Consider the following 13251-nt stretch of genomic DNA (forward strand, 5'->3'; position numbering starts at 1 on the left):
CGGTTGCCCCGCGCTTCTTCGGCGCCCCGCGCTGCCTCGGCGCCGCCGCCGCCACCGCCGCCTCCGCCTCCGACTCCGCCTCCGCCTCCACCTGCGCCTCCGCCTGCACCTCCGCCTGCACCTCCGCCTCCATCTCCATCTCCTCGTCCTCCGCCGCCGCCGCCGCCGCCGCCGCCGGCGCGTCCAGGTCCAGCCGCCACGCACCGTCGCAGTCCGCGTTGGAACAAGCCGTCCGACTCGGGCTCGGCCGGCGAGACGCGGTCGTTGGCGTCCCACCGCACGCTCGCCGCCTCGCCGTCCTTGTAGAAGCTCCGCGGGCCCTTGGGCACCTGGGTGACGAGCAGCGCCCATGCGTGCACCTCCGCCTCGCTGGGCAACGCCTTGCCCGAGGCGCACAAGATCGAGTTCCTGCGCGCGCGGCAAAAGCTCGCCAAGGCGGGGCGAGCGCGGCCACGGCGAGGGGGGGCACGCACCGCTTCGATTCGGGCGCCCCGCGCTGCAGCGCCGCGCGCCGCTCAAGCTCGGCCTGCACGTTCTGGAGGATCTGCTGGAGCTCCTCGGTCGTGACATCTGCGGCACACACGCGCAAACCTGAGACCCCCACGGGCCCGGCGGCGGCGCGGCGAGCGGGGCGCGCGCAGGGGCACACACGGGCGTCGCGGACGCGCGGGCGCAGCGCGCCTGGAGCACCAGGAAGCTTGCCACCGCCGGCGCCGTGCTCATCGTGATCACCTGCACGCACAGGCATCGCAGATCGTCAATGTCCCGCTGTGTCCCGAGCTTGGGGCTCGCGCTCCGGCGCCACGGGCTCGACGCGAGGACTCTGGAGAGAATGTCAGAGTGAGAGTGGATGAGGTTGGAGTGGAGGCGGCAATCGCCGTGCGGGCGCGCCCGGGGCTGCAGACTCCTCCAAAGCAGCGGTACGGGAGCGCGCGCGCGACCGCGGGCCGGATTTTGCGGGGGAACTCGGGGGGAGGGCGCCCCGGACACGCCCTGCACGCGGCGCGGGCTGGCGCTCACCAGGAGCGGCAGCATTTGCGGTCTTGCCTTGCGGTTTTTCTTTCGACGCCATCATTCTTTTCCCTTTCAGCGGCCTCACTTGTCGCATTTGCGAGGAAAGCAAGCGCGAGCGCTGCGGCGCCGGAGTCTTTCGGTCACCATTCTGGACCATCTTAATATTTTTCAATGATTTTTGCAGGGTCTGAAAGCTGAGACTCAGCTCTTCACGCTCGGTATGAAAGCAAGGTCCGTCCGGGGGTCCCATTTTTCAGTATTTCCCCCTAACAATATGGTGGCCTGAGCCCTGGTGTCGAGGTGTCGGAGGCCCGGACCCCCCGGTGTCGAGGGGGTGTCGAGGGATAGAGGTGTCGAGGCCTGTCGAAGCCTGTCGAAGGTCGAGGTGTGTCGAGGTGTCGAGTTTGGCACCTTGACACACACGGCGCAAGTTTCAATTGTGCTCCCGGATTTCGTTTTGTACATCAGGGAATGTCAGAGAGGCGCGCACACTGGCACACACGCCGCACGGCCGCGTGTGACGCGGCGCGAGGCGGCCAAACTCTCTCTATTACGGGTCGCTCGATGGGGGTTTGGAAAACTGGACAGGCGGAAAGCCCCCCCCCCCCTAAAGGCCCCCCCCCCCCCCCCACCCACTCCCAATTAGCCAAAGCTGAAGCCCTCTGCTGTGGCGAGCGGTGCCGTCAGCGGGTCCTCCTCGTCCTCGTCTGCGCCGAAGAAGGCCTCGAGCAGCGCCTGCGCCTTCTCGAAGACCTCTGGATTCTCATGCATCTGCAGCGCCTCAATCTTCTCGCAGCCGCCCGCCTCGTCCACCAAGCGCGCATGCGGATTGATACCGAAGCCGTCGCCACCGGCTCGTAGCAGCGCCTCGAGCGCCTCGAGCACCTACGGCGCGGGCGGGTGCGCATAAGCACGCGCACGCCGGCACCCCGCAGCCTCGACCGGCACGGGCGCCGCAAGCAGCAGCGACGCGTCCGGCAGCTCGAGCAAATCGCAGAGCCGCACGACGATGCCGAGCTGGGCGAGGCCGCAAGCCTGTGGGAGAGAAGGCGGTGGGGGAAGGACGGTCGCCCGAGGGGCGGGCGGATGGGCTGGGAGGGGCGGGGCGGCAAGCGACGAGCAGAGAAGGGTGCCGGGGGGGGGGGGGGGGCGAGTGCACACAATTTGCGCGGAGCCAAAGCAGCAAGCATTACACAGCGCATAGACCACCTCCTTCTTGATCTCGTACTCCTCGTGCGCCGCCATGTCGAGCAATTTTGGCACGACCCCGGCCGCGCAGACGGCAGCGACTTGCTCCCGGTCGCCGGCGGTCAGATTGGAGAGCATCCACGCGGCCTCCTTGCGCAGCTCCTTTTTACCTATTCCCGCCGTCACGGGCGCGTCGTACGGGGAGTCTTACGGGCGGCTGCTCGCGCAACTCCGGTCTGGCCCGTGCTCAGCAGCCGTTGGAGTGGGCCAAGAGCGCCCCCCGCGATGAGTGCGGCCGCCTGCGCGGCCGTCCCCGCTGCAATGTTCCCCACGGCGCGCAACGCCGGCGTTTGCACAGAGGGCATCGTGTGCGAGAGGAGCGCGACGAGCGGCAAAATGGCGCCCGCCTCGACCAGCGGGGCAATGCGCTCGGGCGGCTCCGAGAGGTACGAGATTGCCCAGCAGGCGTCGGTGAGCACCTCATCGTCGGTCTGAAGCGGTGGCGAGTGTGGGGATGAGGGTGGTGGGGGCGAAAGCGGCGACGACGGTGGTGATGGCGAGGGAAGCGGTTGCTGTTGGCGGCGAGGAGCAGAGCGGTCGCAGCCCGGATGGTGGCATTGAGGAGAATGGGCGCACACGATAGAGAGCATGGTGGGGAGAGGAGGGTGAGACGGGGGCAGAGGGTGAGGTGCGGCGCGCCTGACGCTGGAGCAACCTCACCAGCACCGGCACCTGTTCACGCAAAGACCGGTGCTTCAAGTCATTCCCCGGTGAGCGGACTCACATCCGAAAGTGCGCCGTGGGCTCGACCAACGCCCAACGGGGCGGCGGCTTGCCGCGGCAGAGGTTGGAGAGCAGCCACGTGGCGTTCCGCTGCATCGTTGGCGCGGCCGAGAGCAGCGGCTGTGCGACGAGGCTCGCCTGTCCTCCTCCCGGAGGAGGCTGGTACACGTGCGGGTGGGAGGAGAGGTGCGACGGTCCCGCCTGGCAAACGTGGGCAGGACGGGGGGGGGGGTCATGCATCAAGGCGTGCGCGCTCGTGGTCTCCCCTCGGCCTCCCCCCCCCCCCCCCTCCCCCCTCCCCCCTCCCCCCCACATCCCTCCCGCACCGAGGTCCCCGCCCGCGGCTGCTCGCAGGACTCGCACTGCGGCAGGAGGCGCGGCACCACCCCGTACGACAGCACCAGATCGCGGCACCGCGGCGAGTCGCCCGCGATGTTACCTGCGCGCGCGCCGGGGTGCAGGGGGGGGCGGGGGGTGGGGGTGGGGGGGGGGGGCGGAGGTGAGGGGCGGCAGGGGAGGGCGGCGGGTGCGCCCCCACCCAAGGCCCACATCGACTGCTCGCGCAAGTTTGAGTCCTCGTGGAGAGCGAGCTGCACCAGCACCGGCACGGCGCCGTTGTCGAGGAGGACGCGCCTGGGTGGCGGCGCGGCGCGGTGTGAGCGGCCGAACGAATCGCGCCCGGGGAGCACCGCGGCTTTGCCGCCGCGGGGCTAGGTGCGCACACGTGTGCTCCGAGGTGCCCGAAGCGACGTTGGTCACCGCCCACGCGGCCTCAAACGCCAGCATGGGGTCGTCAAAGCAGTGGAGAAACTGCACCAGTCGAGGCACCACGCCCGCCTCGATGATCTCGGCGATCGGCGGGTTCCGCTCGATCGAGAGCAGCTTGCGCAGCCGTATGCACGCCTCGAGCTGCTGCCCGCGGTCGTCCGAGTTGAGCAGCTGCACATCCTCGGGGAGAGACTTGAGCGTCTCGGCCAGCCCGGGCTCGGGAGCCTCCGCGCTCCGCGTCGCCGTGCGCGCCTGCTGGGGCGGCTGCGACGACGAGCTGCCACCGTAGGGCGCCGCCGCTGCAGCCGCCGCGGGCCGCCGCCGCTTTTGCAGCCCCTCCTCCTTCTTGTCCTTTCGGATCTGAATGGTCGACGCCTCGCGCCGCCGCCGAGCGTCCTCCGCGTCGATGCCGCCCTTTGACTTTGGCACCGCGTGCGGTTTGGTGGCAACCATGTCACGTTAATGTGGGTTACCCTGCGCCTCGGTGTCGCCGCTGCGCCTGCGGCCGCCACCGCGTGGAGGGTGAGCAGAGCACAGGAGAGGAGCGCGAGGCCCTAGCCCTCGGCCCAGCCGGCACGCGCGCTGGGTCAGCTGCGACAGAGCGGCTGGCCGTGGCACGCGTGCGCAGCTGCGCAGCAAGGCTGGGCGAGTGTTGAGTGGCAACCGACCCCAGCTCGTTTGGGACACGTCACGGCGAAGGCGGAATGTCGGGCGAGACCGTCGAATCACGGGGTGGATTGGCGACGGTGTGTGGGGCGTGGCGCGCGCCCCGACGGTGTCAGCCCGCGTCGCAAATGGAGAGCTGGCGCGCTGCGTCGTTTTCTTTTCTTTTAGTCCCGTGCAAAGTGTCGTTCGAGGGAGTTTTGTTGTAAAATTCTTTTCGCTTGGACAAATACGAGATTTGAGCGAGATTCTGATCTCGATGAGAAAATGGTAGGTTTTAGCCGTCAAAAAGTGAAGTCAGGCAGCATACGATTTTACCCCGGGGAGGTCACACTTGGGAGTGATGAGGTTGTAGGGGCGAGGCGGACCGGAGGCGGGCGATATGTGCTTTGTTGGTGGGAGGTAATTCACCCCGCGTGGCGTTGACCGATGTATAACCCCAGCGCTACATATCGCCTCCGGGGGCGCTACGTATCGACACCGACATGACAAACTTAGTTGGCACGCGCGGACCGCCTGCGAGAAGAAGGCACTTGGACCGCCCAAACTATCCGGGGATGGCCTAATAATGGAGGAGAAGAGGGGTCCGCTCACGGCGTAGGTGCCGCTGTAGGGCAGAGGTGACGCCAACAACAGGCCCGCCCGCGAGCGTGGCGCCCGTGCCCTGCCCGTGGACCGCAACCTTATTGGGGTCGCCTCCAAAATTTTGTTTCTCGGGTCCGTTGGGGCCTCTTTATAGGGAAGAAATTTTGATACCCGTCAAGACGCCTGCTGGGGCAGCTTCGTAACGAACGAAGCCGTGTGTCGCGCGCCTTGCGGGGGGGGGCGCGGAAAAGAGGAACCTCTTAGCGCCATCGCCACGGTGCTGGCTGCTGCAAGCAGCGCCGGGCGACGACGGCTTACCGCCTCCCGGTCCCCCTCGGCACACCTCCGCTGCTTAATGTTTGGCGACTCGAACCCGTGAAGCTTCCCCGTGCTCGGGTTACCCCGCACACGGGTCACCCTGCCAGCACGTATCCACGCAGCCGTCGCATCTCCAATTTGTTGGTATTGCTAAAAATCTCTCTAAAATCTCTCTCTCCCGACATGTAGCTTGTAGCTTGGCCTTTATACGCTTTTCTTCATATTCTACATTCTTTTTCGAACCGATTTTCAGCGATTTTTAGCCGGAATATAAAGAGCCCGGACATCGTTTTCTTTCGCTTGGACTAATCTGATGATCGCAACCACTCATCCAATGAACTGTCGTCACCCATGAGTGCGAGATAGGGCTGGCGGCTGGCCGCTAGCCTGTGAGGAGGCCGTCCATAGACACCTCACAAGACCCCACACACGGTCTCGTCCGTGCCTTGCGGCCGGCGATGAGAGCTTGCTAGAGGCGGAGCAAGCCTGCTCTAGTCTCACACGTTCGCCCCTGTCGCCTGTCTGTGTTGTTGTGCTGTTGTTTGTCTCTTGGCACCTTGAAATGCTGGGGGGGCGACAGGGGGGACGTGGCCTTGAGTGATGTGTACGCCCACTCAGGGTGTTGTGTGGCGGCCACGCTGGCTGTGTGTCTTGTGAGCTTGTTTGTGTCTGTGTGTCGCTCGTGCGTGTCGTCATCATCTGTCCAGCGTCCACCCATACCGCGTTGGTGTCCAGTCCGAGCCTGACTGTTCTTCGCCTTCCTACATACATACATACGATCGCTTGGACAGATTGCACAAAATTGGATGAGAAAATGGCAGGTTTTAGCCGTCAAAAAGTGAAGGCAGGCAGCACACGATTTTACTTACCCCGGGGAGGTCACACTTGCTTGGGAGTGATGAGGTTGTAGGGGCGAGGCGGACCGGAGGCGGGCGATATGTGCTTTGTTGGTGGGAAGTAATTCACACCGCGTGGCGTTGACCGATGTATTATCCCCAGCGCTACATATCGCCTCCGGGGGCGCTACGTATCGACACCGATATGTAGCTTGTAGCGCCCCCGGAGATGGTATGTAGCGCGCCGACCGATATGATCCACCGAAGCTGAATTGCACGCGACTTTTTTGCAGGTGGTGGTGGAAACGGCGTAATAGCACATAAGCGTCCATCTCAGGGCGCCACGGGCTGACGCTGTGCTTCGAACGACGGGTTGAGTGCACGGCCATGAGGCTGCATCGGGAAGAGGTGAAATGTAATCCTCTTGCACCACTGGGTCGGTCGAGAAGGGACCGCCGTTCATGTGGCAGCGAGAGCGTAGAGGAGCAAACTGTGCATCGCCAGCACAGAGCCAGCAACGCCGCCTCGAATCGGTGAGGGGATCGTGGCGGCGATCGTTGGACACGTCCCTGGCTTCGACGGCGAACTCGAGCCCTTGGGGCTTTTGGAGACAAAAGAGATTGTTTTTTTGCTTTCACCTCTCTTGTCTTTTTTTTGGAAAAGTGCTATCCACAGGATGAGTGAGTTGTAAATCCTGTCAGAGTCCTCCTACCTGCGGGAATGTGCATGTACATGTTGCGTCACCGAGAATGTTTTTGATCGGCCCGAAGACGACTCCGAGCTGCTCCAAAGACGACTCCGAGCTGCTAAGACGACTCCGAGCTGCTCCAAAGACGACTCCGAGCTGCTAAGACGACTCCGAGCTGCTCCAAAGACGACTCCGAGCTGCTCCAAAGACGACTCCGAGCTGATCCAAAGACGACCTTCAGATGACATACATGTACTTCCTGAGCGAATGCGTTGGACTAAACGCGCCCCTACTTGCTGGCAAGCCCAATTTCCCACTCCTGACTCACCGGGGGGCTGGGTTTGACAGCAGCAGCGATGGGAGCGCTCGCATGCAGCGCGCCGTAGGTGTGCACCTCGGTCCGGCGAAGCTCCGCTAGGCGACTGAGGCGCTCCTGTTCCGCTCTGTGTAAAGCGAGAGACATCTCGTCCACAACGTGATACGTGAAGTTCCCCATGCTGGGGGGCCTCCTGACGTCCTGAGTAATCCGGTGGGTTATTTATTAGATTCGCGGACGTGAGCGTATTCATGCGAGCATTGTCTCGTCTTCTGATAAACGCAGTTATATGGAAGATACAAAGAGACGGAGGAGCAACGAGCGCCCTGGCGTGAGCCAATTGTCTCGAGTTTGTAGATATTGCACCGTCGTGTACGTAAATTCGCCGACGCCGTCGTGTCCACGGGCAACTGGTAGAGCAAATCGGGGACGTGCACGAGTTTTCCTTCGCCTTGTGTGTGCGGTTACTCGATCGTGTTTGACGACGTCAAACAGTGTTTGACGTCGTCAAACACAAGTGGAGAATCGCTACCCAACGCGGCCAAAGGATATCCACCTCGAGAACCTCGAGAGTGGAGAATGGCCGTAGCTCCTCTCCACGAGCGATTCAGAAAGACGTACCAAGTATCGATTCTGTGTAGAATTGCAAGGCGCACACGCTGGTGCAGGCGGCGAGTCGTCGATCCGACTCGTTCCGACGTGAAGTCGCCGTGAAGGGTTGGCAAACAGGCCATTTTGCCACATTTTGCCCTCTCGCGCGATCTTCTCGCGTCGGCAAGCGCGCGGGCCAGGATGGGCGAGCCGGTCCCGCCCTAGGTCCCGCCACGCTGGACGGGCCAGCGGCTGGCACGCGCCGGCCAACCCGGCGGCGCGGCGGCCTCATCGCGCTCGTCGTCTGCGAGGCCACCGCTCGGCGTCGCCGCGTCCGACGGCGATGGCGCTTGGCTGTGAGGTGGGATGGCGGCATGGTGCGCGCGGACGTGGGGGTGGTGCGGGATGCGCGTGCCAGCAAGCATAGTTTCACCTCTACCCACCCCGCAGGCGCGCCGACGTGCTGCCCGAGCGCGTTTGGGGGCAGCAGCAGCTCCTCGCAAGGCGCCTTCGGAGGGGTGCCACACCCCTTTCCCAGCCGCGCGCGAGTTGAGCTCCGATTTGCGCTCTTTTTCGCACACGCCCGACGCTAGTAGGTGAGGATCGACCATCCTCCGCTAGCAGGGCTTCGTCGGGCGCGTCTTCGTCGAGCGGTGGTGCATCTCCCATGCTCCCACCCGCGCCCTCCTCGCAGCCGCCCGCGGCCCACACAGACGCCCTCACGGGCTCACCCTAGTCGTAGGTGCGGTTTTTGTGCGTGCCCCCCGTCGATACGGGGCGCTGGGCGATGGCTGGGCTTGTCGCCGGGCGAGCTAGCCCCTCAGCCGGCCGCGGAGCGGAGGTGCGAAATCGAGGCGGCGCGGCCCCTGCGCGCAGCCTGTCCGGCCGGCGCGCGCATGGTTCCGTAGCCCGTCTAGTGCCTCACTGACCGACTCCAGCGCCACGGTGTATGTGGCCGGTGTGGTACTGGGGCTGGGCAGCCTTGGGGCCGGCGGAGACCGCCGTCTAGCGGTCGCACTAGTCTCTTTTCGTTGTTTGACCTGTTTGTTTGACGGTTGTTTGACCATAGTTTGAGCCTTAATTATTAATTCGGGTTTTGGTCTCTGAGGTCGCTACTAGCGTCCGTAACTTGCCACAAGCATGCTTTACAAAAGTCCAGCGGAGAGAGACTCTCAGAACGGCCGTCCGCGCGCGCTGTGAACAGCGCCGTGGTCAAACACTGTTTGACGTCGTCAAACACGTAGCGAAGGAGAGACCGTGTGCTGTTGGCAGTTCCACGTTCCTCACGTGGTTTGTGGTTTGCACTTTGGACATGTCTAAAGCGACTTGTGACTTGTTGCGGTTGACTTCTGAGTTGCTGCGTGGCGTTGTGGTTTGCCACTGTGTGTGTGGAAGGGAGAGCGAAATGGCGCAAAAAAGGTACAGCACTGGTGCGTTCTCGCGCAGGTTTCCGGGATTCTTTTTCCTTCCCGACAGAACTCAGCTCCGCTAAGGATCCAGCGTCTGATTTGGGCAGCTTACACAACTTTCGTCGCCAACTTCTTTTTCCTTCGCGGCAACGCGATGGCGGCAAGGCCTCTCTGCGCGCCCGCCCTCGCCACGCAGAAGACCAACCGACGTCGGACCGCGGTGAGACCGCGCCGCCCTCCGCGCCCGCCCGCGCCCGCAGCGTGAACACATGCGCGCGTCCCTCTCCGCACGGAAACATACGCGCCAGCCGCGCACACAGCCTCACATGCAGCGCAGACCGCATGCCCGCGCCCTGGGCCGCCGACGACCCGGTCGGGCGGGCTGAGCGGCCGCCGCACACCAGCAGGCAGGCGCGCGACCACCCACAGCACGCCGCAGCCCGCCGCGCAGCCCTGCCAGCCAAGCCTGCGCCTCCCAGCTGCACAAACAGGGCGCACAACAGAATACAGCACACAGCACACACCGGCGGCGCGCGCGCAGCACACGCAGACGCGCGCGCGACCGCAACACGCACACGTACACAGCACGCGCGCGTCGCACGCCAGCGCAGCGCCACACACAGAGCACACTTCCCATCAGCAGCAGCAGCCTGCCACAATCCTCATCTCACACACGCGCGCACACACTCCCCCCTACCGGCGCACGCATTGGGCGTCGCCGTGAGCTCCCAAAGCTGACTTGTGTGGCTGCTTGTGCTGCCTGCTCATGAGCAGGCAGCACAAGCAGCCACACAACCCAAAAGCTCACTTGTATGGCTGCTTGTGCTGCCTGCTGCTTGGCAGCACAAGCAGCCACACAACATCCCGCTTCATCTCGCCTCCTAGTCTCGCCTCATCTCGCCTCACCTCGCTTCATCTCGCCTCACCTCGCTATCTCGCCTCACACCTCGCCTCATCTCACCTCACCTCGCCTCATCTCGCCTCACCTCGCCTCATCTCGCCTCACCTCGCCTCATCTGGTTACTTCCCCCAGGATTGGTCTTCTCTGCCTGCGGGAACACCCTCGGGCGGCCGGGTGGGGCTGCGGCTGGAGCTAGCATGGCTCGATAGAGCCGAGACCCCGTGTTGAGGCGGCGCTCCTGTGGGCGGCTGTGGAATCGGGAGATTCGACCTCAGATCTCCAGTTATCTCATCCCAGTGGATGGACGTCCGGACGTCCCTTTGTGTTCCTCTCGCCGTCCGCCAGCGAGACGCTCTGTCGCTGGCGGCCGCAGTTTTCTGTGAGGTGGGAGGAGAGGAGAGGACGCAGTGAAGATGACGCAGCAGCAGGCCCCGCCAGCTGCGCAAGCGCCCATCGTCGTCGTCGTTGACGAAGTTCAGATCACCAGTGATGCAGCGCTCGTTCTCGCTCCAGGGGCTCAGCACGTAAAGGACCACACGCCTTGTCTGAGTTGGACCACGGTGTACGACAATGCAGGAGCAGTGACCAACTACACCCTGGGGCAGAGTGACGCCAAGGGCGCCTTCCTGCCGCGGTGCCGGTTCAGCGTGGACCAGTAGACAGGCACCCTCCTCGATGGGAACCACGTTCTCAATGTGCTTTTCAATGGGGCATTCTGGTCGCGGCTTCTGACCGCTCTGGACGCGGCGAACCTCTTTGCCACTTCCATGGAGAAGATCGGCGTGCTGCACCAGCGGCTCGCCGGTCTGGCAATGGCCAACCCAGGGGTCTGGGTGGTCTCGCACTCGGACATCTTTCTCGGTGAAGACTTTGACGCGCCCGCCGTCCCAGCGCCGGCCGCGGGGAGAGGCCGGGGCCGCGGTCGAGGGGGCCAAGCCGCGGCCGTGGTGCCGGTCGTGCCAGGACCACAGGACCTGCTCTTCCTTACGCAACTCCCGCTTCGCGCGCTCGAGGCGGGCGGGGAGTTGCCTCTGCTGCTGTACTCGCTGCTCTCTTTCCATTTGGGACCGATAGCTACAAGGGCGGCCCGCCTGCCCCTGGCAGCCCCCGCGAGACTCACGGCCGGCCTTCTCCAAGGAGCTATCGTGCAAAGCGTGGGGGCGGCGGCCGCCAACCCTACGATGCTCGCGCTCCAAATCCCTCGCTTGCTCAAGGGCGCTTCGCTCCCCGTCATCTTTCAGTCTACCTCCGCGGACCCACACACGAGGCTCGAGGACTTCACGGACTTGCTCCGCATGCAGGCCGGCGGGGTAGATGAGAGGCGGCGCATCGAGGAGCGGCGGATCATGCTCGCCACCTCGCTGGGCGCGCTCTACCAGCTAGTCATCCAGCCGTCGCCCTCGGTCTCGACTGCAAATACCTTGGTGAGCCGTCTGGCCGCCAAGATTCTGCGCGTTCGAGTCACTCGGGCGGGCGAGCAAGCGGCACAAGGCATGCCAAAAGTCGGGCGAAAAGAAATCGAATTCCAATTCGGACGAAAAATTACCACAAGTGATTTGCGACACCCCACCTTTTATTATACCAAAAGGAGGGCTACACGACGCCCTCTACGCTGGGGCGCCGGCGCCCTACTGGGCGCCCCCCCGCTCCCTTCCCTCCCGCTAAACTTCCCCCGCGGTGGTCAGTCGGCCGGGACATTTTTTTGAGATGATAACTTCTCGCAGCTGCGAGACGAGTTTTCTCGGAGCGACAGCCTCAAAGAAAAAGGGTGGATGGGTGGGGGAACGATTGCTGGCTAGCGCCAGCGCGCCCCAGGAACGGTGGGGTGCCCTCGACCGCGCGTCCAAGTCACTTGGGCGGACGAGGCGAGCGGCACAGGGCCCGACAAAGAGAAATCGGAGTGTCGCGACGAGATCGGAATCTGGTTGGCGACAATGAAAGGTGGGCACCTCAGAGGTACCCGGGTAGAGAAGCACAGAACGAGGCGGCTCGTGGATCTCTCAAAAGGCCAGCTGCCGCGCCCGCCGCCCAGCGCGAGGGCCGGGGCCCCGCGCCGCTGAGCCCGCCCCCCGCCCCTCCCTGCCCTCGCCCTCCCCTCCCTCTCCCTCCCCGCCCGCGCGACGCGAGCAGAGGCTCGCGCCGCCGCCCGAGCCGCGCCTCCGCCCTCTGATCCCCGGCCAACATGATTGCGAGCCACCGCGCCCGCGCCGCGCCCTGCCGCGCCACGCCCGCGCCAGGGCTCCGGGCCTGCGCCGCCCGCTCCGCGCTGAGCGCCGTCCATCGGCCGCCGCCGCATCCTCGATTTCTGCCTCCGCTCATCGGACTGCCTCCGTCCGATCAGGTGCCGAGTCTGAGGTGCGCCTCGCTCTTCATCTCCATCTAGATGCCTCCACCCTCCCAACCCGTCCCCACAAAGAAACGCAAACACAGCCCACTTCCCTGGCGGGGCGCGTACCACGGCTTCGCACGAGTCGCGCGGCCTCATGAGCGCCCAAGCCGCGGCAGAACCGAACGTCGCAAGCCGCGCGACGCCTTCGTCTGCAGGCCAGCCCTCCCCCCCCCAACCCACCCGCTCCTCCCGGCATCTTGCTCCACCCACCTCCCCCGTCTCGGCCCGGCTAACATGCATAAGCGCCTGCCCCCCCCCACCCCCCCTTCCGACCGGCTTCGGCAAGCCACCCCTGCTCAGACACCCCTGCTTGGCGAGGACGGCGAGGAGCAATCTGTGCCGGGGGCCGCTGCCTGCTCGGCGAGGGCATCCTACTCGAGAGGGCCGTCGGGCTCTTCACGGGAGGCGACGGCCTGGCCTCGAGCAGGCGCGCCGCACGCGCACGCCCTCTGTGCCAGCGCCTCGCCATCCCGCCTCCCTCCGGCCTCTTGCGCCCCCGCCACCTCCTTCCCCGCCTCCATCGTCGCCGCCGCCTCCCAGCCCGCCCCCTCCGTCGCCCCCACCACCGCCATCGCCACCACCGCCACAAGCCCGCCGCCGCCAAGCCCGCCTCCCCCGTCGCCGCCCCCACCGAGCCCGCCTCCCCCGTCGCCGCCCACTCCCTCACCCCTCTGCCGTCCCCACCACCGCCATCACCCCCGCCGCCAAGCCCGCCGCCCTAAGCCCGCCGCCGCCAAGCCCGCCAGCCCCATCGCCGCCACCGCCAAGCCCTCCTCCGCCGTCCAACCTCGCCCCCTCACCC

General features: G+C 65.2%; 2 protein-coding genes across 2 annotated transcripts; one reads left to right on the forward strand and one right to left on the reverse strand.

Annotated features, from left to right (window-relative positions):
- Positions 1-1707: 1707 nt before the first annotated feature.
- On the reverse strand, positions 1708-4170 carry EMIHUDRAFT_52016 (hypothetical protein; the record flags this gene model as incomplete). The annotated part of the gene is made up of 8 exons (XM_005785406.1): positions 1708-1899; positions 1963-2049; positions 2176-2364; positions 2433-2774; positions 3013-3075; positions 3312-3424; positions 3524-3618; positions 3710-4170. Coding segments are annotated over 8 exons (1542 nt in total), but the record flags the coding sequence as incomplete, so codon positions are not given.
- A 6657-nt stretch (positions 4171-10827) lies between these two features.
- On the forward strand, positions 10828-11859 carry EMIHUDRAFT_230005 (hypothetical protein; the record flags this gene model as incomplete). The annotated part of the gene is made up of 2 exons (XM_005785407.1): positions 10828-11611; positions 11768-11859. 2 exons carry the CDS (start codon positions 10828-10830, stop codon positions 11857-11859), a joined length of 876 nt encoding a protein of 291 aa, XP_005785464.1.
- Between the last annotated feature and the right edge of the window lie 1392 nt (positions 11860-13251).

This window comes from Emiliania huxleyi (genome assembly GCF_000372725.1).
Source record: "Emiliania huxleyi CCMP1516 chromosome Unknown EMIHUscaffold_160, whole genome shotgun sequence".
In the NCBI taxonomy this organism is placed as follows: Eukaryota; Haptophyta; order Isochrysidales; family Noelaerhabdaceae; genus Emiliania; species Emiliania huxleyi.